Source organism: Lynx rufus, unplaced genomic scaffold (assembly GCF_022079265.1).
Source record: "Lynx rufus isolate CCGP_SWC_20201006 ecotype Redwood Valley unplaced genomic scaffold, mLynRuf1.p SCAF_5, whole genome shotgun sequence".
Lineage (NCBI taxonomy): Eukaryota > Metazoa > Chordata > Mammalia > Carnivora > Felidae > Lynx > Lynx rufus.
In genome coordinates, this window is record NW_025814867.1 from 4,930,346 (window position 1) to 4,956,962 (window position 26,617).

General features: G+C 52.4%; 1 protein-coding gene across 1 annotated transcript; it reads right to left on the reverse strand.

Annotated features, from left to right (window-relative positions):
- Positions 1–1,539: 1,539 nt before the first annotated feature.
- DCLK3 (doublecortin like kinase 3) lies at positions 1,540–26,617 on the reverse strand. Its single transcript, XM_047098884.1, has 4 exons — positions 24,800–26,617; positions 7,106–7,238; positions 3,873–4,040; positions 1,540–1,733 (listed from the first exon to the last, which is right to left on the reverse strand). The coding sequence occupies exons 1-4, from the start codon at positions 26,207–26,209 to the stop codon at positions 1,540–1,542; spliced, it is 1,905 nt and encodes a 634-aa protein (XP_046954840.1). The 5' UTR covers positions 26,210–26,617.

Consider the following 26,617-nt stretch of genomic DNA (forward strand, 5'->3'; position numbering starts at 1 on the left):
GAAGCAGTGTCACCGAAGGGCTCAGCCGATGCCCACGAGGAGCCCTGAGGCTGGGATGGCCCTTCGGCGTTGTCCCCACGGGGGTGCGGGGGCTGAGCCTTCGTCCCCTGCGTGGACCAGTCATTGGACACAGCCTGCCCCGGGAGGGAGGTGTGACGGCTGAGGGCGGCCAGCCCCACAACCTGTTTGTTCCCTTCTGTCTTCAAGGGGGTTCGGGGCGGCCTACTCAGCATCCGCAAGGCGATTCTCCTCCAAGTTGCCAGGTTCTCGTGGCCCAGGCTCTTCCTTCGGTTCCCCACCCAGGATCGGAAGCCGCTTCCTGCCGTTTCCGTTGCCAAATTACTTCAGAGTCTCCCGGGTGTTTTTGTAGGTTTCGATACCCGGTTAAGCGATTCCTCGCACTAAACGCTCTCTCTGGCTCCTCCCGTTTTCCCGATGTGCATCCTCCACCAGATGACTCCAGCATCATTAGGGAAGGAGGGGGCAGGGGGAGAAACCCACACTTGGGGGCTGGTTCTGTGTCCCACTGGCCAAGTTACATAGAACCCAGAAAGGTCCATTCGGGAAACATGAGAGTTATGTTTTGCTTTCAGCTCATGCGTATCCCGCCCCCGAGTCATCTGAAAAGCCCAGCGTTTCCACCCAGAAACCTGGACTGAAATAATCAGAGAACACGCATCCCGTGCCCTCCGTGTGTCTGCCCTGCAGGCAGGAACGTGCCTGAACTCTCTGAGCGACTTCGAGCCTGAGTGTAATCCACTGACTGCATCGCTGACATATTAATGCAGTAAATGGCTCCCGGGTGATCTGAAAATGTTAACACGGTCACAGCCTGGGTGCCTAACTTCATGTGCAAATGACTCAGGCTCAGGTACGCTCGGCTGGAAAACAGAATAAAGGGGTACTGAAGGGGCAAGAATAAATCAACGATTTCTTTTTTTTCCATTTCTCCGACAGCACCAGAATGGATTTTCAGGACACGCTGGACAGCGAGACGAGCACATCCCAAATAAACGCGTCCTGCCAGTTAGTCAAGTGTCCATCACGACATTTACATGTAGTCACATCGGTTTTAGGAAGCATGTCTAAACTAGAATTCCCAGGCTCCCATCACCAGCATTAAGAAGCAAGCAGAATACAACCCACTTCTGTCAGTCAGAGCACGTTTTATTAACAGAGAAAGAGCACGATTTGCCTTGTTAACCTCGCAGGGGGAGTTCAGATCCTGGTAAGCACCACTCAGGTAGTATACCATGGACTGGGTTACGAGGAGGAGGCAAAACACAGCATTATTACCAAGAAGTCCTCACCGACAGCCTCCCCGCCCCCCGCCCCCAAAATGTATTAAAGTCTCCAAATATACAAATCTAAAAATATGGTACAACATGTAACATTAAGACTCAAGTTTGTTTTTGTAAAATACGCTTTAAAACGTACAAAGCATTTCTCCCCCTCTCCTGATTCTGTCTGTCTCCTGGACTTCTAGCTCCTTCTCGGTCCTTGGGGGAGAAGGAGGCTGACCGGTATCCGAGGCGGGGGCTATAAGGCTTTCTCCGCAGACCGCCTGTGCTGGCTTCGGACGTGCCCCTCACTGCTGGGGGGCACCTCCTTTGGTAGGTTCGCCGAGCTAGTCTTTCCCGCCGTTTCAATCCAGGGGTGCTGAAGGACCTGGTGGGCGGTGTAGCGCTTTTTGGGGTCCACCACCAGCAACCGGCTCACCAGATCTTTGGCAGCTGTTGAGGTGAGAGAAGGAGGGGGAAAGAAGTGAATAAAGGTGCCTCCGAAATGGTTCTCCCCACGCAGAAGATAAGAGCACAATCATCCGTGTCAGCACCACCCGAGCTACGCTGCAGCCGTGCTCACCCGCAGAACTTTCCGTGATGTTGGGAACCTTCCAGGTCTGCACTACCCACTGGGCGTCTGAAATCCGGCTAGCGAGACCGGGGAACTGAACGTTTCTTCTGTTTACTTTCAGCTACTCTACACGTAAAGTTCCGTAGCCACGTGCAGCTACGGGCTACCATGTTGGGACAGCACAGCTCTAGAGGACGACTGTTCATTTCTAGAGTCACAGGCCAGGCCCCACCCGTGATAGCCACGGCGCCCAGTGCAAGGGAACAAACGGGGGCCACCTACCCTATGTCCATGGATCTTAAGTTGTGAAATCGATCGTCGGGCTGTTAAGTAAAATACGTTCAATCTCCTAGGTTGGTAAATATGCCTTCACATTGACAAAACTGAGAAACGTGTGAAAGAAACCGGAGTAAAAAAGAGCACAAATTCAAAATGAACTTCATTTTCTGCCCAAGACCATGACTGCTTCTAGAGATATGTGGCAACTGGTGGGCCAGGGGGCAGGCGAGGAGGAGAAAAGATTTCTCCTCCTGGGACTTGCTGGCTCTCCCTGGCCAGCTCCCTGAGTCTCCTTTTCAAACACGTGAGAACCCTTCTTGGGGGGATGACCCTTGGCTCTCCATCAGCCACCAATCAGCCCCACCTCCACACCCCTGCCCAACCACCTCTTGGGCCTGGAAGCCACAGGATTTCTCCTGCCCCACCCACTTCAAGCTCCGCCCACAAAGTGCCCTGGTACCCATCCGGCCAGCATCACTCCGTCAAGGTCCTCAAAGGACTCAGCGGGGAGCAGGTCAGGTTTAAACTGGAAATTCTCGGACTCACATGGACAGGTGTGGACGACTGGATACCTGGCCACATGTCCAAGGTCTCTCTACCCCTCTGAACAGGCGCCCCTTGGCTCACTGTGAGGAGTGGCTGGGAAAAGAGGTCTCCCCAGTCTTGGGAGTGGGCCTGAGCCATTTGGCCAGGGGATTCTGGGGTCCTGATTAAGGGATCTAGAAGCGGGGGGGATCTGGGCTCTGGGGAGACACACGTCCTTGGCTCCAGAGTCTCCTCACTCTGTGGGGCAGGTGTAACCAGAGCAGGGCCCTCTAAGGTATGGGGCTCAGGGCAGGGGCCACCATACCCAAATCTAAGGACACTGCTGCACAGAACTTTCTAAAATGATTTTCAGCTCTTCAGTTCCCAAGTCGCCGTTGGCTTGATCAGCTCAAGACCCTCACTCCACCATTTTTTCAGGAAAAAATGAAGCTTTCTCCTTCCCTCATCTCCCAACCCCAAGTAAGGAGACTGAGGCTGGGGGTGAGGGCAGTTTGATAACTAGTCTTAGATGACGTGGTCGGAGGAAAATCGAGGCAAACTAAAGTTATCACTGCTACGTTTTAAGCTAAAGACTCGAAGACTCAAACTCCCTGAACGTCTAGTTCCCAATTCTGCAAGGGTGCTGGGCGATACCAACCAATCAGTAGCAAAAAGGGGGAAAGTTGCATTTGAAAGGGCCAAAAAGACCCCACGTGCTTCTGTTCCACTGAAAGTAGCTGAGGCCTTCACGCCCTACCCGCCACAGCCCCTGTGTCCCACGTATACCCCTCCAGGACCCCTGGCTGTTCACGAGCCAGATACGCACTCCTAGTCTGTTCAATTCACAGCACGTCTATATACGAGAGGACTTGGATCTTTCCACATGAGGGATCTGCGTTGTCAACATTCTTCCGTTCTAAGGGTCCTCCGTTGCCTTAAGAAAAAGTTATCTAGTGACTGCAACCAGCGGTCAAACTTTTTCACTGAACCTAAAGCGACTCATGTTTCCAGAGAGCCACACACAGAAATCTTCAGGAAGCTTCCAGGAGACAAAGGAGGAGGCACCTGTCAACGGCCCGCGGCTGTGCCCAGTTCTGTAGTGGGCCCTCTGCGCGTCTCGTTCCACACCTAAAACCTGCTCTGCGGTCAGAACCCGGGACAGGCTCCAGCTCCCACGTCCCCTCTCCTCCTGCTCGGGGAAGCCCCAATCTCACCGTCAGAAATATTGTCCCAGTAAGGGGCCAGGAACTCGAAGCGGCCAAGCTGGATGATGTTGAAGAGCTCGTCCTGGTCCCGCTCCGGGCTGCGGAAGGGGGGGAAGCCGCACAGGAGGATGTAGAGGATCACGCCCGCGGCCCACATGTCCACTTCCAGCCCGTAACCTGTGTGACAGGCAGAGACACAAGCGAAACGGAGGCCAGGCTGGGTCAGAGCAATCTGGCACGACTGTGACATCCGGCTGCATGATCGAGGACACATCTCCATGAAGAGAGTATAGACATCAGAGTTCGGGGTTGTCGAACACACGTGGTAACTCGCATGTGGCACGAGCGGTGATCTAGTCACCCTGTAGCAGGGTCCCCACTATATTAGAAAAGTTAAAACCTTCACCAGAGATGTTTCGAGAAGGCTTGGTCTGCACCAGCAGCCTCTACGTCCTAGGCATTCATCGTCTCCTCACAGTTAAAAAGTATTTTTACTGGGGCGCCTGGGTGGCTCAGTCAGTTAAGCATCCAACTTGGCACAGGTCAGGATCTCACGGTTCGTGAGTTCGAGCCCCGTGTCGGGCTCTGTGCGGACAGCTCGGAGCCTGTAGCCTTCTTCGGATTCTGGGTCTCCCTCTCTCTGCTCCTCCCCAACTCACTCTCTCTCTCTCTCTCTCTCTCTCTCTCTCAAAAATAAATAAACATTAGGAAAAAATTTAATATGTATTAATATAAATTTTTTTACTGACTCTCTTCTATGATTATAAAAAGACTGACATTACTACCTGTTATCTCCCATGAACACACGTTTCACACTTGTATTTTCTGTAATAAAATTAAAATCACATTGTCCATATCTTATACCTTATTTCACACACTCAATATATCATGGTATTTCCTATATAGGAATTTCCCATAAAGAACATTTAAAAATCTTTAAGGAATATGATTTCTAAGAGCTGTTAGTATTCCCTTGATATAATAAATCCTCTCTGATGTAATGTACGTGTTCCCTAATTTTTTTACACTGTAAGTAATTCTGTGGCGAACATCCTTACCTATTAAATATTTATGCACCTCTCTTAGTATATCCTTGAAATAACTTTCTGGAAACTAAATGCGCAAAGAAATAAACAGTAACAGTTTTTGCTAGAACTGCCCAATCGTCGTCACAACACTCTGTCAACAGCAGTATATACATCTGCAAACACTTTGCAACTTTTTACCTTTGGAAAAGGAAAACTGTCGGCAGCTGTAGGTTGGAAGTTATTCCAAATTAATAATTCTTATGAATTCATTATTAAGCCCCAGAGCAATGTTGTCAAGACAAGTCAGCAGAAAATTATTAGAGAAACAAATCATTCCTGACCTCTTTCTGGCCCACTTCACTGGTCTTTTCTCAGTTCTGTTCTAGAATTCCTGCTCAGGAGGGTCTGGTTCGGCTCAGCCTCCCATCTTGAAATCTGCCCCCCGCCCCCCGCCCCCGCCGGCCTCCATGACGTAGTACTTTCCTCTTCCTCTTCCTGCCTCCACTGCCTTGTCCCCCGCTAACCCATCCTTCTCTCGCTCATCCCCCAACTCCTGGCCTCCCTCCAGACTCTTCCCCCAGATGCCCTTGCTGGTACCATGCGGGGCTCGCTACCTCGCCCGCTTGGGCTGCCATTCCTGAGTCGAGGAGTCTCAAAAAGGCACGGTCAGCCCAGGACTTGACCTCCCCGCCAAGTGGACAACCCCAAGTGTCCATTCTCACATCGCTACCAAGTCGGTGCATTTAAAATTTTAACCTATCCACCCCCATCTCCCCAGGCAGCTTTCTTTCTAACACCCGATCTTAGCTGGAACCAGCACCAATGCCGAGGTTTCCCTAAGCGTCCAGGTAGACTGTCCGCTTCCCTTCTTCTCTTACCCAGCTCATCGACACCTCCACTAACATCGTCTCTTCTGCTCAGCATTCTCCTATCTGTCTCCACACCGCCATGGCTACTCTGCCTGGCCACGCTGAGTCCAAATTCCTCTCCTCAGCCTCCCCGCTTGTGGAGACCCCAGGCTCGACCCCATTAAGCCAACTGAACTTCCCTCTGCAACACCGAGAAGACCAGTCTTCTTAATGTCTCTACCACCCAATCCCCACGCACATTCCCATCTCCTTGTCTTACCTTTTCCCCATGCTGCTGCTGGGAAACTCTCTCCCCTCTCCCCACTGGCCCCACAACCCGTCCAGAGTCTCGCCATCTTCTCCACTGACCCCACAACCCATCCAGAGTCTCCCCATCTTCCCCACCGGCCCCACAGCCCGTCCAGAGTCTCCCCATCTTCCCCACCGGCCCCACAACCCATCCAGAGTCTCCCCATCTTCCCCACCGGCCCCACAACCCGTCCAGAGTCTCCCCATCTTCCCCACCGGCCCCACAACCCGTCCAGAGTCTCCCCATCTTCCCCACCGGCCCCACAACCCGTCCAGAGTCTCCCCATCTTCCCCACCGGCCCCACAACCCGTCCAGAGTCTCCCCATCTTCCCCACCGGCCCCACAACCCGTCCAGAGTCTCCCCATCTTCCCCACCGGCCCCACAACCCGTCCCGAGCTTTCCCCATCTTCCCCACTGACCCCACAACCCATCCCGAGCTTTCCCATCTTACACACGGGGCCTAAATGGATCTCTCTCAAAGTGCCATGGGGGCTAAATGGTCATTCACGTATTTGGAGCCATATAATAATAATAACAGTCTCCTTTTATACACTTTACAGAATGTGTCACTAAAAACCGTTCACTGGAATTTCATACTGTATATGCAAACCGGTAATAAATATTACTCACGGGGTTTGAAATGGGACACCTTGTTCCTTAAAATGCAAGGTTGGTGGAGAAATTTGTAAGGTGCTTACCATAAGAACCACTTCAATTTTCTCCCATTAGAGGTATCCTGGGGCCAGTGGCATAAATGGCCTTGCTCGCTTGAGTTCCCCAGCCAATTTTCCATCATCTCACGATCCTGCCAACGTACACACACACACACACCCGAATCCCTCCTCTACGAGGGCTGCCCCAATGAGGAAAAAGTCCACGTGCTTTGGTCAAGATCAGCTTCAAATATTCCCGTTAAAATCCAAGTGCCAGCTGGGTGCCAACATGCTGAGATTTTCGACTGCTCCGTATTGAAAAGTGGAAAACATGAAATATTCAAAATAAAACATCTGTTGGTAAGGGAGCTAGCGTCCCACGGGGCAATGTATAACACCTACCTTTCTCGGAGAGAATTTCAGGAGCTACATACGTCGGAGTCCCACACACGGTGAATATAGGTCTCACTACATGCTTTGCAAGGCCAAAATCAGCCAGTTTCAAGGTGGTAGATTTGTCCTCATTTCGCTGAACCTGTCAGAACACAAAACCCCAAATCACCAAAACCGTGATGAGAGCGAAGAAGGAAAGTGAATGAGACAACAACCGTGCAAGGTCAGGATAAGCAAACAATAAACCTAGAGGAGCTCGTCGTCGATAAGCCCAACCTGACTGCAGGGACAGGTGCTCGCTCACCTTTTCAACCAAGAAACGAAGGAGTTAGACTCCCCGTGCTGTCCAGCATGGTAGCACCATATTGCCACCGATGGCTATTAAAATCAAATCAAATCGAAAATATAGCGTCTCAGATGCACTGGCCACCTTTCAAGTGCTCAAGAGCCACGGATGGTTAATGGCTACCATATTGAACGGTGCAAATACAGAGCGAACATGTCCAACATCACAGACACTTCCATTGGGCACCACTGAGTTAGCACAAGGATCAATGATTTTTTGAGCACCGACTAGCTTTAGGGAGGACTAGAGAATTCCTGGCGGGTAATGCAGAGTCTGGGCAGAAGAAAAAAAGAAAGGGGAAGAAGTAAGAATTGGAAGGAGAGAAGCAGACAAGCAGTGGAACAGGCTAAGTACAGGCCCTAATTTGGGGGCAGCGGGAGGCGTTAAGGACCACACAGACCCGGAGTCTTCAATTCTGAATCCCAGACTTGCCGCTGGACAGTCGTGGACTGATTTCTTTACTACTCGAAGCCTCTGTTTTCTCATTTGTTTAAAAAGAAGGGGGGGGTGGTGATCGTTTCCAGCAAGAAGGCTTATGTCTGGAGTTCCATTCAGTGTCCATAATCTATCTTGCAAAGTTCTCATCGAGAGTAACCACGGTCCCAAGCTGCCGGGGGCTGAAGGGTCCCCAGGATGTTAAAACTGGGACAGCCTCGGGCAAATCAGGATGAGGTGGTTGTCCTTGTCTGCACGTAATGCAGAATTAATGCTACTGAACTGTGATTTATTCCCGCGTATGTGAACTGATACACTGGGCTCTGTTAACGTTTTTCACGACGGCAAAAGAAGTCAGCTCTGATTCTTCCTTGAGACCCCATTTCCATCGGGTTTTAGAGAAGGGCAGAATCAGTCATTTTGAGAACACAGAAAAGACGGCCGCCCTCACCACTTTGAAATGAGCGCGGAGAACCGCTGCCCTCCTCTGTCCTCGTCAAAGGGGATCCTGCCTGAGTCTCCCTCTTTCAAACAAATCCTGGTGACTGGCTTTCTGATGGCTGGTAAACCCATTCCCACCGCCAGGTCAATGAGTCCCGTCCTCCTTCACCCTCAAGGTCATATGCGTGCTAGATGATGTGTTAGGAAGAGGCGGGGCTTCACCTAGAAGAAATGAATCTCAAGAGGTGAGCATAGCAGGTGTTTGGACCACCCCGCAAGACCGGATAAAGGTACAGACATCGTGTGAGGGGGCAAAGCTAGCCTATCTTGCAGCAAGTAAACGATGCATTGGTTCCCTCCATGCTATGGAGGCCGTTTTCCACTTTGCGGAAGGGTTGAATCGGGCGCATCAAAACTCCAACCTTCTTCCATACGCGCTGTACCCAAATAAGCAATGCAGAAAGGCAGCCCGCAGCAGGTCTGTTCGACAAACACATCGGACAATGTTAAGACTCAAGCAGTTGCCTTCCCCATAGGAGTCTCACCTTGACGAAGTCCCAAGCCACCAAGAAATAAAGGCCCAAGCCAAAGGGTCCCCACAGCCCCTCATTCCCAGGAGGTGGGGAGCGAAGCACGCCTGGGCGATCCCTGCCTGCTTCCCACTCCTCCGGCTGACGCAGCTCGGGGCCCCGCTTGGGCCCCGCTCTGGGGCTACCCCTGGCCGCCTGTCTGAGCACACCTGGAAGATGCTGCTTCCACCTCGGGAAGGTGTTCCGAGCCCCTTTAGCAGCCTTGCCAGCCAGCGATCACTCTGACCTCATTTTGTCACGGCAAGAAGGCCGCACGGCCTCCACCGGGGCGCTTTGAAGGGAGGATTCTGGGAGCGTGGTATCTTTTCCTCCGGCCTTGTCTGCCTCTTGGGAAAGGTGCCGGCAGCCCGCACGACCACAGCCTGCCTGGCGCCCTGCCTCCCAATAGAAAGGACAATACTTGGGGCTGTCGAGGTCTCAGGCCCAGAGGAGAAGTCATCCATAAGAGGGAAGAGAGAATAGTGGAGTCTTGAAAAACAAATGGAAGAAGTCCAGCTCTTACAAAGAGTAGAAGAATGGTCGCCAGGGACCAGGGCGGGGATGGGGGGGGGATGGGGCACCGGGAAAGGTGGTTCAAGGGTACCAACGTTCAGTCATAAGATGAATATACTCTGGGGGCGCTGGGTGGCTCAGTCGGGGAAGTGTCTGACTCTTGATTTCGGCCCAGGTCATGATCTCACAGTTTGTGAGTTCGAGCCCCGAGTCAACTCAGAGCCTGCTTGGGATTCTCTCTCTCTGCCCCTCCCCTGCTTGTTCTCTCCCTCTCTCTCTTTCTCAATCTCTCTCTCTCTCTCTCTCAGAATGAATAAACAAACTTAAAAAAAAAAGTTGCATATGTTCTGGGAATCCAATGTACAGGATGGTGACTGTGGGTAATAATTCCATATCGTGTACTTGAAATTTGCTAATAAACACCCTTACCAAAAACAAAACAAAACAAAAGGTAACTCTATGAGGTGATGAATGTGGGAATTAACTGGATTGTGGGAATCCTTCCACAATGTATACACGCATCAGATCATCACGTTGAATACTTTAAGAATATTACTATTGTATTTGTCAATTATACCTCAACTAAGCTGGGGGGAGAAATTAATGCATAGTTTTAATTAAAGCATAAGTTTTATTAAATATAAGATTACATACACTTATATTTTGGGGTTTTTTTTCCAAGGCAAGTTCTCAATAAAACTTTCACTTTCCACTTAAAAAAACAAATTAAAGGGCGACCTGGGTGGCTCAGTCAGTTGAGCTTCCAACTCTTGATTTTTGACTCAGGTCATGATCCCAGGGTCGTGGGATCGAGCCCTGTGCTCAGCTCTGCACTGAGTGTGGAGCCTGCTTGCAATTCTCCTTCTCTCTCTCTCTCTGTCTCTCTCTCTCTCTGTCTCTCTCTCTCTCTCCCCCTGCCCCTGCTCACATGCATGCATTCTCTCTCTCTCTCTCTCTCTCAAATTAAAAACAAAACAAAATTTATGGCCCCTATTGCTGTCTTGAAACCCAGACAGCCAGCCAGTGTTCTGGGGATCTTGGTCACACAGCAGAAATGCCCCAGGGACGCCCCTAGAGGCACCCTTCCTGGACCCAGCGCCATCTAAGGGGTCCATGGCAAAAGCCCTTTTTTGTAACAACTTGGTAAAATTCAGAGTTGAGAGACTAGCTCTGCCCCCTCCTGGCAGAGGTGTGCCTCTGGTCCCCCCTGCCTCTTGGTTCTGCAGGGCGATGGCGGGCAGGGGGGTGATGGCAGGCAGGCGGGGGGAAGGCTTGGGCGGGCTTCCTCATGGCCTGCCCGGAAATAACCCTTGGCGGGAAGAGTCAGTGTCGCAAGCACAGACTCTGAAGCCCCCCTGCCAGGGTTCAACTCCAGCTCAGCATTTACTGTGTAACTGGCTAAGCAACCTGCCCTCTCTGTGCATCCACTTCCTCATTTGTAAAGTAAGGGGCGAATGGGATGTGTAATGACAACTTAGTGAATTCATATTTCGAAGGTGCAGGGTGCCTGGGTGGCTCAGTTGGTTAAGCATCAGACTTCGTCTCAGGTCATGATCTCACGGTCTGTGAGTTCAAGCCCCGCGTCGGGCTCGATGCTGACAGCTCAGAGCCTGGAGCCTGCTTCGGATTCTGTGTCTCCCTCTCTCTGCCCCTCCCCAGCTCACGCTCTGTCTCTCTCTCTCCTTGAAAAATAAATAAAAATTTAAATATATATATATATATATATATATATATATATATATATATATAAACAGCGCCTGGCTCCTAAGAACCACGACACGAGTGTTTGTGAAGTAAACCCTATTGTTTTCGCCTTCGTGACCTCTTGGAGAGCAGGACTGACTTCCGGCAAAATGGAAGTACCAGAAGCCGTCCTTGATATTTTCCCTCTCCAAACCAGGCACGGCCCTGGGCCATTCTCTGCTCCACCCCCGGTCCCCACTCTTACATAGAAGCTGACTGCTCAGGGCACAGGCCAGCTGAGCGGTTAATTACCGAGCGACAGTAAAACAGGGGACAAGCCTGGCTGGTGTCACCCCAGGCAAGAGGCTCCTTGAGGCCACCTACAGGAGCTGTAGGAGCAATTATCAACTTGTTTGCGGGCACAGGCTCGCCCATCTCTACTGGAATAGGGGCGAAGGCCCCCAGTGCCCCCAGCTGTGTTTGGGGGGTGCCGAGGGCAATGGGAAGATTCCGGCTCTCCCTGAGCCCCAACAGAGCCAAGGGAAAGGCAACACCCAAAAATCCGGGGCAGGCAGCGCTCCCCGGTTCCGCCAGCATTGAGTAAGCTCCCTGAACTTGCTCTGGATCCTGCCAGGCCAGTGAGCTTACGTCTCTGTGAGCAGAACGTGTGTCTTATTTACTGAGCCTGAGTCACCCCAGGGCCACCTAATCAATGCCTCCATAATCAACCTGACCGAAGGGGAAGTCACAGACGTAGACAAAAACTTGATTCGGTTTTGCTCTGCGTATCGAGACGGATACAGCCCGGAAGGAGACAGGGAGGTAATTATCAGAGTAACCTAGACTAGAAAATCTAGTTTGGAAGGGAAGGACAAAACATAGTGGGTGCCGAGAGTTTCCAGATGGATCATCTACATTAATCACACTTGCTGGGTAATCGCTGAGAAAAATACGTCCCTCACAAACATTTGTAAATATCCCCAACCAAATGATCAGCAATAAAAGCATTTGGTTGATTTAATAGCCCACAATGAAATATGTAGCCCCATGTGAAAGAAACTAGTCCCCCCACCCCCAACTCCAAACTTGGCCCAACTGAAGGACCCACCAGATTCAACATGGTGGAGAGGCCATCTTTTATTCTGGACATTTATCATATTAGATGTCCAGATGCTGATGCTGACAGTTTCATACACCAGATCTGTGTTTTACATTATTTCGTGGCCTTTCTGAAACATATTATGCTGCCCCTGGCCTCTTCCCGGTTTCGTGCCGCTCTCTTGGCCACAGCAAGGATCACGCCCACAGCACCACCAACAGCAGGCGCTGGGACCCGGGCGTGGTTAAGATCTGTGGGGCCCCTTGTCCCTTCCAGAAAGTGGCTCGAGACCACTCGTGGTTTTAATTCCCCGGTCTCCAGCTTCTGCTGTCAGCAGGGATGTCACAATCCTTCAGTCGCACATCCTCAGTGGGACTCGAGGCTTCTCATTTATGTCACCTACATGAGCAGCTTAATTGCCTTTAAGATCATGCACTGACTGTGTGAGTTTTGTTTTGTTCTGTTTTGTTAACAGGCACCTACCATTCCTGGCTTCCGAGCAAGACCTATCATAATCTCGAAATCAAATGAGTGACATCCTCCCGCGATAATTCTTCCTCCTGGCCTCTGTGGGACTTCTGAAACCACCAGATCTTTCCACCCAGACAGGAGCTTGTACCAAGTACTGTTTACCTCTGATTGAAATCTCCACCCGGAAAAGACTCCACAACTTGATCCAGCAGTTCAGCCCATTAATGGCCAGCGTGACTTGTGAAGAGCTTCACCCCTACGTTGATTCCAAATTCCACCCCCTACCCTGTTTTCTAAGCCTGCCCTCGGGGGTGATGCTGAAGAAGGGCACGGTCCTCCCAAAGATGGGAAACCGGTATCACGATCCCCAGGTCACCTCTGCCTTCTCTAACTTCACATCCGGGGATCCTCACCTGATCCTTATAAGACCTACCCTCCTGACCATCACCCCTTCCTTGCCCCCTCCCACACTAAGTTCACTGCTTGAACCAAGAGCACTGTCATTGCCTGAGGGCTGGTTAGAAATCTAGGCTGCCCCAGATCCATGCATGTCAACAAGACCCCAGGGCGGTTCGTGTGCACAGTCAAGTTCTGGATCGTCTCCCATTTCCTCGATGCCTCTTTTAACAAAGAACACCCAGGAATGAACACGACACGCCAGGTGTGTTTTCATCAGGACAGTAGACCTCAGGCCTCTCAGTGGACGGGACACTGGGTTGCCATAAAGGCGGCCAGAGAGGGGCACCTGGGTGGCTCAGTTGGTTAAGCATCCGACTTCGGTTCGGGTCATGATCTCATGGTTCAGGAGTTCAAGCCCCAGGTAGGGCTCCTCGCTGATAGCACAGAGCCTGCTTGGGATTCTGTCTCTCCCTTTCTCTCTGACCCTCTCTCTCTCTGCGTGTGCGTGTCTCTCTCTTCCAAAATAAATAAACTTAAAAAAAAAAAAAAAAGACAGCCAAAGACTCCACTCAGTGTCCCTCTCTGATGCCCCTTCCTCAGAAAGCCTTCGCAGTGGATCAGAACATGTTACCTCAAATTATGCCACCTTGACATATTGATTCTCTTGAGCTGAAGACCCTTGAGAAACAGCAGGGACAAGAAGTACTCTCTGACCTTCCCCTTTCTACTTAAAAGCAGGACACAAAGTCTCCAGTGAGGAAGGTGCCCTCCCTGCCCCAGGGCAGACCACTGTACATCACCAGACGCTCTGGCCAGGCCAGAGAGGCGCTGAGAGAAGACTCCGCACAGAAACCTTCTTAAACAACTCCTGTCTCCCGCTAGTTCTCCCACGATTTTACTTTCCGTAACTTGCTGCTCCTAAAAGCCTAAAAACCCCTTTTCCTTTATCTTGGCACTTCTCTGAAGTCTCACTGTTCCTTTAAGATGCTTCTAAAAGCCCCTAATTCCAACTCGCCATTTGGGTTACTCATCGCTGAATTTCTCCCACGTGTGAATGATGCACACAGGCCCTCTGTTTTTCTCGTTAATCTGTCTTTTGTCAACTTAATTTCCAGGGCCCTGCCAAAGAACCCAGGAGGGTGGAGGAAGAAAGGTTTTATTCCTCCCCTACACCTTAGGGGGCGAGGTTTGGCTGAGGGCCCACCACAGCCCCAGTGCGCACATCTGAACTCGTCTCACCCACATCTCCATTTCTCTATATTCTGGTCCATTGAAACCCACGGCCCCGGGTCGTGTTCCTTCCTGGGCTGTGTTTTCAGCCGCCCTCCAACCGCCAAGGTGTTAGGGATGAATTTGCATGGCACGGTGCCATCTGGACTGCCGATCCGTCTGCATCCGTCACCTCCTTTGCCAGCCACGCCAAGGTTCCCCGATTTGAATCCAGGTGGTCCATGTTATTTACATAAGCAGCCATAAACCATCTGGATGGTCTCAAAGATTCAAGAGAAATCCTTCTTTTTCCGAACAACGAACAGCCTCCTCCCCTTCAAAATGGTACCTCCGTTTAAATGTGATCTTGTAATGTTCACCTCCGAACAGAAGGTGGCAGCAGAGTACAGATGGTAAACAGAAAGTAGCTGCCGTAAGAAAAACTGAGAGGGGGGGAAGCCTACTTATCTTCTTGATCCTTCAGGGTCCTTCTGGCCTCTTCCCTCCAAGGTTCCATCTTCGACTGGCTATGTGGACTTAGACAATCTTAAAAACCAATTCACACTGAAATACCAATGCCTAAAATCAATTTACGTGTCAACAGCAATACAAAAGAGTGACTGAAAACGTTAGTGAAAACAAAGTCTTTCCTGGGAACTGTCATATGACAGGCCAATGATAGGCCTTCATCCTAGTTCTTTTCTACTTAATTAACATCTGATATGCATCCAACATATCAGGAGGGACAGCAAGTAGGGGCAGAAGCAGAGTGAGTGAAGGCATCAGTGTTTGGAGTGGAGCTTTAAGAGGAAGCCAGAGGCCATATCGTGCAAGACCTTGGAGGCCACAGAAATGAACTTGGCTTTTATTTTGAGTGTAACCGAAAGCCAGTGATGGCCCTAAGCAGAGGAGTTACAGGGTCCGATTTACATTTGGAGAAGATCACTCAGGCTCCTTGAGGAAGGTGGCCTTTAGAGGAAGAAGGAGGACCAGCAAGGAGGCTACTGCAATAGTCCCAGCAGGAGATGATGGTGGCTTGGTCTTGGGTGGTAGAGGGGAGGTGGGGAGAAATGTCCCACCTAAGGGCGGAGAGAAGACTTGAACGGGGAGGGTGGGGAAAGGGGCTCCAGGGCGACTCTAGGTTCCTGCCGTGAGCAGCTGGGTGGGTGGAGGCCCCATCTTTGTGACAGAAAAGGGTGGTTTCCGCACAGTAGGGGGTGAGCGCCTGGCTGGAGCTCAGGACAGAATGGAACATGGAAAACTACAAATGGTGAGTACAGACACGTTTCAGGGTGTGTGTGTGTGTGTGTGTGTGTGTAGTTCATAAAGTGGGGTAACAGGTGAAGGGGGATGTGGAGAAGACAAGGCTTCGTTTTCTTAAGTTGGGAGAATATTACGTATGTTTTTGTGATGACGGAGCCAGCCTCTGGGTTAGAGAAGTCCGGAGAGAAGCAGGTTCCGGGTGAAACCCAGCTTTTGACATCCTGGGAGCGAGACGCCCATCACATCAGACAACCAGGTGGTGACCTGAAGTAAGCGGCTAAATGGGAGCCCACCCCGTGTGACCCAGGAAACATCTCCGGCTCACCAGCCTCTCCTCCACCAGCGGGGCGGGCCACATCTGAACCAGACACTGGACCACACCCCAGGCTCCGGGGCCAGACGCTCTCAGCTGGGGGACCTCCCGCAAGCCCCTCAGCCTAGTGTAGCCTCAGTTTCCCCACGTGTACATGCAAGTAACGAAGCCTTCCTCAGAGTTGACCTGAGAATTCTGTGAAACTGCAAGATGCAGAGAGCAGCGAGCAATGTGCTACAATCACGTGACAGGAAAGTTCTAATGGGGTGTGGGTTCCTGGGGGGGGGGGAGCACAGAGCGAAGAGTCAACGTCACAGCGTAACAAGTACAGGCAGGGGGGTCCTCCACCACCACCGCCCCGGAGATACCTGACTGTCTGGAAACATCTTTGCCTGTCACAACTCGGGGGGATGCTATTGGCCTCTGGGGGGCGGATGCCAGGAGGCTGCCAAACCTACGATGCCCAGGACGGGCCCCCACAGCACGGTCATCCTGCCCAAACGCAGGCACAGCGGCACAGTTGAGAATCCTGGTGGAGAACGACAGAAATAGGGCCACAAGCATCAGGTTCAGACTAGAGTGATGACGCCCTGGCAGAGGACACGATGGAGGTAAGCAGCAGGATATTTCCAAACAAATGCCCGGACTAGCGCGTGATTTCCGCACTCTGCTGTCTCTTCGTATGGAAACACGAAGACTGCGCTCCTCCCCACCAGCTTCTCGGTCTCCCCGATACCGGAACCCACCCAGCTCCCCGACTCTCGAGGAGCAAAGTCCACACTCGGGTATAGAACTCTCCAAGGAAATCATTCAACCCAAAGTCAAGCAACGGAACCGTCGAAGGTCTTGCAAAGATGCGAGAGGCTGCACGCATCTTGCGGAAGAGCTCAGAACTAGGACTGAAACTACCTGGGTCTCGGTTTTAGCTCTGCTGCCACCAGAAGAGCCAGATGGCCTCCACCTTGCCTTTTGCTGAGCCCGTCTAAACGAAAGCAGGCTGAGAGGAAGTTTTGGAAAGCATTTGAGAGATGCCTTGTCCCACAGGATGAGGAGGCCCAACTTTTCGTGAAGTTGGGAGCCTCCCAAGAGATCCAGAGAAATTACCCATGAAGTTTGGGTGATTCTAGAAACAGAGGTCTGGCGGGCACGTCTTATCTATGGCTTCCTGAAGGGTATAGTCTCCCAGATTTGCCCTACAACCAGCAGTCCCCGAGACCTCCTAAGAGGACTCAGAATCATCCCTATAATCCCACAATAGAGATGGAGAAAAGAGTGAGGGAGGCCACCCCAAAAATGGCCCTGAGCCAGCCCCATGCTGAGCGGCGGAGAGACCCAGAGGGGCCCATGTGGGTGGTCCCCCCTCCCCCACCCACTCCAGGAGCACACTGTCTTCAGTGACCTCAAGAAACAGCTGGTGGGTGGTTTCTACGTCCCCACCCAAGCCCTCCAAACAGGGAAGGGTACCTAAGGGCCTGGCCACTGGGCAGAGTCCCCAAGACAAAGCACAAGTGAACATCTCCAAAGTGTCCTAGGCTAGGAAAATGGGCGTTTTGAAAGTTTCTCATGCCCCATTCACTGGACCTGGTCGGGGGGGCCGAGGTGAGGCTAAAACACAGGCCATGGCGTAAGCAACAGGGCGGAAACGTGTAGTGGCCAAAGACCCATACTCCCCGCAGGGCCATGTGACACGGAAACATAGACAGCCCTTCCCTAACTGGCTGGCACAGGAGGATACACAGGCCGGCAGGGCCTGCTGGCTGGGTCACCTCCTCCCTAGGTGTCCCACCGGCTCTAGAAGACACAGAAGTCTGCAGAGGCAACGCACCGTGTGTGCACCCCCGTCTCCAGGCACCGCCGGTTCCCAGGCCCACTCTGAGCTGTAGGGTGGCCACGGCTCGTGCCCCCCCTTCCACAGGCTCCCCTCCCTTCCCACAGAACCCAGACTCCACCCAGCCGCCGGGCAACTTGCACGAGGAAAGGTGGGCCCATTGTGACTGGGCCCAAGTCCATCACTGCGACCATGCCTCTTTTCCAAGGGAGGCCCCGTGATGCGTCCTGGCCAATGAGCTAGAACGGGGGGTGTGCCGAGGGGGAAGATTCTCTTCGACTTTCAAAAGGGAGAAGGCCAGCAAGAGTCTACCCCCTACTTTTCCTGCCGTTTATGTGGCTGTGACAATGCGATCCGTGGAGAGCTGTAGACATTTGGGGGCCCTGAGAGAAATGGCAAAAATGGCCTGGACGTGCTTGACCTGCTCCATTAACCATCCCCGTAACCGCCTGTCTCCAAGCTTCTGGTCACGTGAGACAACTAGAGGCCTCCGCTGTCGGAGCCCTTGCCCCACAAGGTGTGCTCTTCCGACCCTTAGCATCCCCTGGGCCTTATTATAACTGCAGCGTCTCAGGCCCCTGCCCACACCCACGAAATCAGCATCCGCCTCTCATCAAGCTCCAGGTGCCTCCGGTGCACAAGACGGGTTGAGAAGTGCTGATTTAGCCCACTGTAGTCAGGTGGTCCTGCCACAGCCGGAAGGTAGGTCTGCTGTCACCAGGAGAGCCGGTCAGGGGGTCCTCTCCGTCTCTTTATCCGCTCCTCGGCCCTTACGACGCGTCTGGCTCCCCTGGACACAGACGCAGGCAGTACCTGCACGGGCACACATCTTTGTGTTCCTGCTTCCAACTCCCTCCCAGAAAAAGCTAATGAACCGACATAAAACACCAAGCCCACAATGACAGGGCCACGCACGTAATTTGTCAAACTTCGCACGGTCGAGGTCCTCCCCAGTAAAGAAAGCCAAAGTTATTAGAAACAGAACTGTTATTGTCATGGTCGCCATTATTTATTCATGGGCCTCCAGGGGTACCCTGGGATCTGACAAGGTCAAAACATCAGAGACGGTTCCCAGAGGGCCAATTTAGCATCTTGAGAAGGCACCTGGGGCCAAATGCCTGGGCGTGCTGCCCTCATAGATTCGTAGACACATCGTCCTTTAACCTGATTCTATATGTTCTATCCAACCGGCTGAAAGGATTCAAAGGGTTCTGTCCGAACACGGGAAAGTGGACTCTCCTTGCCAATGAAAGGTCGGGGACGGATCAACAGTACCCATACGCACACAGAATGTCCTGAAGAGATTTACCAACTTGCTTCTCCAGGGGAAGGGCATTTCGAAAACAGAGATTTTTAAGAAACTTCACGTCAGACCCTCAAATGGCTCACACGCCATCAGTCTCTTGGAGCGACAACAACACACGTGAACACAAGTATTGAGAGGACGACAGACTGCTGTAATATGTACCTTTACTAAATGATTTGAACTTCAGGACCCTTGGGGGGAATGAAGTCACAATTTTAGAAGAGATTCAACAAGGTTGATAACTATGAATCAGGTTTTAAAGGTGCCTCCATTACTGATAATCTACTGTCTGCAGTATATTATGAGACAGCGACTGTTGTAGGTGACTCTTTCAAAAGAAACAGAGGAAAGAAAACCTCGGTTATCAAAATGACCCAGTATCTAGAATTGTGACGACTTAAATCTCCTGAAACTTCCGGCTCTGTGGTCAAGTCACATATGTGGGTTCACTCTATGGACACTTTTTATTTTCCTGGAAACTGTTCACATGGAGGCCGAGAACCACTCTCATGGATACAAACCTGAAGTCGTAACTCTCGATGTCTCCTGTGGAATTCACCCTGGGGTTCTTGAGATGAGTTGTAGCTCTTATAAACCCGTCTTCTCACCGATGTGATCAATACTGGCCAATGGCCTAAAGGCTTGTATCACTGTGCTTTTGCTTTAGTGACTTCGTGTGATTGCTGAAATCCCCATTTCTTGATGGTGCTAAGTATACCTTAACAAGATACGCTTCCTAGTCCTCCAATTTTTAATTAATGCAACGGGTGTATAAATGCATGTGTGAATGCCTGGACCATTAAGGAGAGGACCTGGACACCCGTCTCAGACGCTATGGGGAAAGGAGACGGAAACTGGAGCTGGGACAGAGAAGTCGTGTTGCTGGTGAGGGAGAACCGCGCACCGTTTAACTGCTAGCAGAGCACTGATCGCTGAGTCCTTCTTGAACATCAAAGTAGAAGTGGGAAAAAGAACTTAGAGAACTAGAGCACACAAAGTGACTGGACAGGGTTATTTCCGAGGGAAAATGGGCAAGATGTGCGTTTGCCCGTTTTTTTAATGTTTGTTTATTTTGGAGAGAGAGACAGAGTGTGAGTGGGGCAGGAGCAGAGAGAGAGGGAGACACAGAATCTGAAGCAGGCTCTGGGCTCTGAGCCCTTATTTTTAACCTTCCATATCTTCCTTACCACCCTTGGGGACGTCGGTCTCTGATCTGTCCTAGTCACATTCAGAAAATCTAGAAAAGTCTGTTCCCTTCCCAGAACCCACGAGAGGCCAGAAAGAGCACAACCTTTATCCTTGATGAGCTGGGACCTGTCCCCACACCATTTCCCCTGGACTCCGAGGGTCTCTGCTTCAAACACTTCAGGGCGACAGTGCCTGCCGCCTAGCCCCTGCCTTTCAGCCCGATTCCAAAGCCAAACCCTGCCCTTCTGTGGGACAGATGACCTCAAATGGCCTGTGCTCACATCTGACACACCCTCAGCTTTCTTCGCCGCGGTGTCTCAGTTGTTGGCCGGAAGTAGCCACCAGTAGCCACTCCCCAGGCCGTGTGGGCTGCCCCAGTCCTCCTCGCCTCTCTGGCTCCTGTCTGCCCCCTCCCCTCCTCCCAGGGCCCAGTCAACACCACACAGCACATTCCAACCCCACCAAGGGAGCACAGGCTGGCAGAAGAAGCAATTAACATTTCTGCACGCTGAAAATTCTCATAATTAAAACTTCTCTTGCAAGATCTCAGGAGTCGAGATAACCCAAGGGGAAGAGGCGTCTTATCAGGACACGTGATCGGCAGAGAGGGATAAACTCAGTAATACAGGCCTAAAATTGTACCCTGGGGCCGAATTATTAGACACAAATATTTCTGTTGATTAAAATAACATGAGAAGCTTGCTATAGTCCTAAGGAGCTCTGGGCACATTCAGAAAGTCTCTAAAAGAAGCAACAGTTATAATCACTCATGGAATCCGAAGTTAGTTCTAACGTGAAAGCGCTTTCCTAAGTTTAGCAAGGTCAGGTCTTAACTCAGACAGTAGCCATCCGCTGAAGGACAAAGAAAGAATCACCTTGATAACGCAAGGCTCCGTACAAGTGCAAAACACTAAATGAAGGGCACCTGAAGAACATTAATTGATGAACAGTGGCCAGCCTGGTCATATTCAGGAAGAGTAGATCTTAGAAGACCAGGCAAGTCTGTGGCGTGTTTATCGTACCAGCAAATTTAGAGAGGACGACCTTCTAAACCCAGACCACAAGTCCACTGTCAGATCCGGCAGTATCCAGAGCTCTGTCTGAAAAGCCAATAAACACTGGCATTAGAGACCATTTAGGCTTCTGACATAACAACACGCTGAACTTGACTCACCCAGAAACAGAACCAATATGGCCTATAAATGCGACGGACCTGTTCATTTTCAGATAAATGCAACCTGACAAACTGCAGGACAGAAAAGATATTAAAGTATTTCACAAAAGATGGCTCAGATATGTATCTTCTTGCAGTTTCTGAGTAGTCGTACGACCACACACACACACACACACACACACACACACACACACACAAAAGGTTTTATTTAAAAAAAAAAGAAAAGAAAAGAAAAAAAAGGGAGGGGGGCACCTGGGTGGCTCACAGGTTAAGCGTCCAACTTCAGCTCAGGTCAAGATCTCATGGTTGATGGGTTCAGGCCGTGCGTTGGGCTCTGTGCTGACAGCTGGGAGCCTGGAGCCTGCTTCGGATTCTGTGTCTCCCTCTCTCTCTGCCCCTCCCTGGCTCATGCTCTGTCTCTCTCTCTCTCTCTCAAAAATAAATAGACATTAGGGGCGCCTGGGTGGCTCAGTCAGTTAAGCATCCGACTTCGTCTCAGGTCATGATCTCGCGGTCCGTGAGTTCGAGCCCCGCGTCGGGCTCTGTGCTGACAGCTGGGAGCCTGGAGCCTGTTTCGGATTCTGTGTCTCCCTCTCTCTCTGACCCTCCCCCGTCCATGCTGTCTCTCCCTGTCTCAAAAATAAATAAACGTTAAAAAAAATTTAAAAATAAATAAATAAATAAATAAATAGACATTAAAAAACATTTAAAAAAAAAGAAGAAGTGGGCTTTCTTTGAGATCAGAAAAGAGAGAAGGGTCTAAATACAAGTTACAATCCACACCAATAAGTAAGTCATGTACTGAGACCGAAAAATGTGCCTCTCAGAACACACACACACACACACACACACACACACTTCACTGCCCTTAAGGGCACTAAAAACACACCTGTACTGACATGTAAATCCATGAAGGGTTGCCAAACGACTTCTCAGAGGCAGTTAGCCTGTCCATGCGAAACATTCCTTGCACTTCTAATTCCTCAAGGAAAAACTTCTCCCTGAAATCTAAACCGGTGCTTTCTCCATTTTAAAAACTGCCAACAAGTAGGGGCACCTGGGTGACTCAGTGGGTTGAGCGTCTCCCTCTCGGTTTCGGCTCAGGTCACAATCTCACAGTTCGTGACTTCGAGCCCCCGCATCTGGCTCTGCGCTGACGGTGCGGAGTCTGCTTGGGATCCTCTGCCTCTCCCTCTCTCTCTGCCCCTCCCCCACTCACTCGCTCTCAAAAATAAACAAACAAAAAATAAACAAAAGTAAAAACTGCCGACAAGCGAGTCCCTTGACACAAGTTAAGAGCCTCTGTGGCTCAAGAGATGAGCTGGTTCAACACATGGTCCTGGGACCGTGTTGAGAAGACGCGAGCTTAGATGACTGACCCCAAAAGAAAATAATCCTATAGGATAAATTATGTCAGTCCACATATTCAAGAACCTGTATCAGCGTTAGAATGCTTTAGTAGGCATATGCCCAAAATGCTCAGCTCAGGGAGGACCCACCCGGGCCTCTAAGCAGAATCTCTTCTGCTTAGACAATTCAGTAAAACATCAGAGGCTCATTCCAAAGCGTCCGTTATAAACAGCGCACGGCACCCCACACACGGAGAACACCGGGGCTCAGACCCAGAAGACAGAAGAAGCAGTCAGGAATCAAGTGAAGAGAGGAGGAGAACACCTCCCTAACGCTGAAGGGAAATTTCTTCAAAGGGAGCCATCGGACAGTAATGCAGATCTCTCAGGCAACCAGATTGCTTCTTCAGTTCTCTTAAATTCAGGCAAAACCAAGGTTGCTTGACTGGGTGGTCAACACAGACCTCATTTCGCCAGCTAATTGGCTGGATTCACTCGGTGTTTCTTTTGCGTGTGGGAGCAGTTTACGGACAGATGAATGCCCCGTGGCAGCATGTTCCCAGGCTGGGTCTACGGCCACGAAATGAAAGAAAGCAAGCTCACGTGCTGCCAGAAAGAAAAAGTAACGTGGCTCATCGAAATCGTGTTCCCCATTCCCAACTGCTCTATCTGCAGCAATGTGGCTTTGGATGCCTGCTCCTGACATCCACCTTAACATCCGAGTCATTTCTAAAGCACGACAGTCGCCACCGCTGATGGAATGCTCGCTGTTGTGGGGGCAGCGTGCTATGGTCCGAGTTCACTCATTCATCTAAGATTCAAAGAAGGTCCACCATGGGACAGAACGGTTCTGGGTTTGGGGGTAAAGTCTGAATAAAACAAAGCTCCCGCTGGCATAGAACGAGCTTTCCAGTAAGAGGAGAAAGAAAACAGAAGAATAAATAGGGGATGTATCAGGGGGTGACCAGGGCTATGAACGAAGTAGGATAAGGGTCCCAGAGGGTGACCGTGTGAAAGCATGCTGTCCTAACACAGACCACCGGGAACACGCGTGCCGTTCCGTTCAGGAACACGGCATTTACTAACTCGCTGCTACAAGGGAGAATGCACACCACGGGGAGCCAGGCATCCAAATAAGAGGGTGTTCAAAGGACTTACCTTAGGATTTGGCTTGTTAGCTGACTGGGGGGAGGGGTCGAGAAAGCAGGATTTTGCTCTGAATGGGACACTGTCAGGAAGGGAGGGTCGTTCTACAATTCGGTGTCTTAGTAATTCTTACCAAGGAGAGGGGAGGAATGAAATGAGGCAGCCCCTCCTACTAGCTGACGGGGGCCTTACTTGTGGTTTGGGCAATCTTGGTTTCACGTGCATTTGGACATGATTATAAAGGGTTCTCGCTTTTGTCTTAACCCATCTTTATCTGACGGTGGTGTTCTGGGAGCCTATTTACGTGAACCAGGAGAACACCACGGCCGAGCTGAGCGTGCGAGGCCAGCTCCCGGCCATCAGGGCCTGCTCTTCTCTTTCCTGTGCCCCGTCTTCCTCCAACCCTGCCAGTCAAGTACTGTTGCTATTTCTCTTTCATAAATGAGGAAGCAAAGGCCCAGAGAGGTGAAAGACCTGTCCTCCGGCAAGCAACTCAGAAAGCCAGGATTCAAACTCGGGTTATCTGACTCCAGGGCCAGCCTCTTACAGCCGCCTCACACGGGGGCCCCCCCTGCAGCGCTGAGCCTTTTGAACACCCTTGACAAGCTGTTAACCTTCCAAAGGGCCAGGGGGCATTCCGGTGGGAGGGCGATGCAAAGCCCGCGGGGGAAGCTGCCGCCGGTAGATATCCCCCCACCCCAGACCAGGCGATGCGCAAATGCCCGAGAAATTAAGTCCGCCTGGTCACTGTCAAGGTGAAAGCATTTTTCTCCCAGGAATGAGAAAGCATGTCCCATTTTATCTAAACTGGAAGGTTTCTTTTTCAATGATCATCAACCCCAACGCATCTCAGCAGCCTGTGACCGACGACCGGGCCGAGAACGCTAAGGCAGCACGGGGGCCACGTCCCAGGATGCGGGGGAGAACCGCTAGGAGGCGTACTTGCCGACCGCCAGGCAGTCAGGGCTTACCAGCAGGTTTTCGGGCTTGAGGTCCCGGTGGACGATGCTCTTGTCGTGCAGGTGCACAAGCGCCCTGCACAAGTCCATGAGCATGAGCGCGGCGTCGCGCTCGGCGAACTTCACGCTCTCGATGATGGCGTCGAAGAGGTCCCCGCCCTGCACGTACTCCATGATCAGGTAGATCTCCGCGTCGGTCTCGTACACCTCGTGCAGCTTCACGATGTTGGGGTGGGAGAGGCTCTGGATGATCAGGATCTCGCTGTCCACCATGTCCTCCTTGCCCTTGAGCTTGGACTTGTCGATGATCTTCATGGCGTAGGCCTGCCGCGTCTCGCGGTGCCGGCACTCCTTGACCACGGCGAAGTTGCCGTCCCCGAGCACGCGGCCCGCCTCGTAGAACTTGTGCACGTCTGCCGCCAGGAGGCCCGCGGGCCGCCGCTGCCGGCCGCCCCTGGGCTCCCGGTCCCCGCGGGCGGCCGGCTTCCTGGGCCCTGACGCGGCCGCACAGGTCTGCTGCTCCCGGTGCGCGTCCGGCTCGCCCCCGCGGGGCCCCGGCGGCGCCTCCGGGTCCACCGGCTGCTCCCTCCGCGGCCAGCCGCCCTGCCTGCTCCCGCAGGCGCTCCTGGCCTCCCTCCTCGCGTCCCGCAGCCCCTCCTCTCTGACCGGCGGCGCGTCCCCCGGCTCCCTCCGGGCCTTGGCCGCAGCCTGAGCGTGCCCTTCCTGACCTTCGGGGTCTCGGTCCTCCTTCTTGTCTGGGTGTCTGCCGGGCTTCCGGGGCTCCTGGGTGGGGTTCCTGGGGCTGCTCCTGTGGCTCTCGGCCCTCCCGCCTTCCTCCCCGGCCGCAGGGTGGGCCTCGGGCGACCGCCGGCAGCTCCTGGTCCTCACCAGCTTCTCGGCCGCCGCCTCGTACCTGTGGCTCTTCCCCAAGTCCAGCTCGCTGGTCCCCAGGGTCAGCCTCTCCCTCTGCAGGCCCTGCTGGAGCTCCCTCTCTCGCCTGCACTTCTCACACCGGATGATCTCACCCGAGGTCCTTTCGATCTCCACGCCCAGGTGCTTCTCACCGCTCGCAGGTCTGTCCAGAGCGGCTTCCCTGGGCGGCCTGCTGGCGGGCTCGGGCTCCCGCTTGCCCCCGACCCACTTCTTCTGGGGCCTCGCCCTGTCCTCCGGCGCTGGCTCCGCGGGGGCCTGGCCCCGATGTCCGGGGGCCGCCTTGGACGCGCCAGCCTCCCCGCGGCCCTTGGCCGCGTCGCTCTCCCCACAGTGGTGACCCCCTCTCAGAGCCCTGCTATAGAGCCTGCTTCGCAGCCTCGGAGAAGGGGCCCGGCTGTGCTGGGTCAGGGTCAGGGCCCGGGCTTTGCTGGGGTAGAGTTCTTCTACGGCTACCTGAATGTTCTTCAGGGTTAACGGTTCTTTGCCCATGGCTATGAAAGCATCCCCTTCCCTGAAGAAATCGGAGACGCTCCTGATCTCCTTGCCCTTGAGGTTAAAGAGCTTCCTCACGCGATCGTTCTTCCATCTGGGAAAGCCCAAGGCCTCGGAGATGTCCGCCAAGAGCTGCTCAAAGCTCTGCACCGACCGTCTGTTGAGGAGCAGGGTGACCTTCCGGAGCGGGTGCCCGCCCGGCTTCACCACGGTCACCACCCTGGGCTTCAGCGGGCTGCTCTCGGCGTGGACGGGGTGGAGGCCATTCTGAGGGCCGAGCACGGGCGCGACGGAGCCCCGCGGCCCCAGGAGTGGTTTCTCCAGGTTCCCGCGGCCCGCAGGCAGCCACGTGCCTTGCAGCTTCCGCACCGTGATTCTGGAGCTTAAAGATTTTAGAGAATGGTC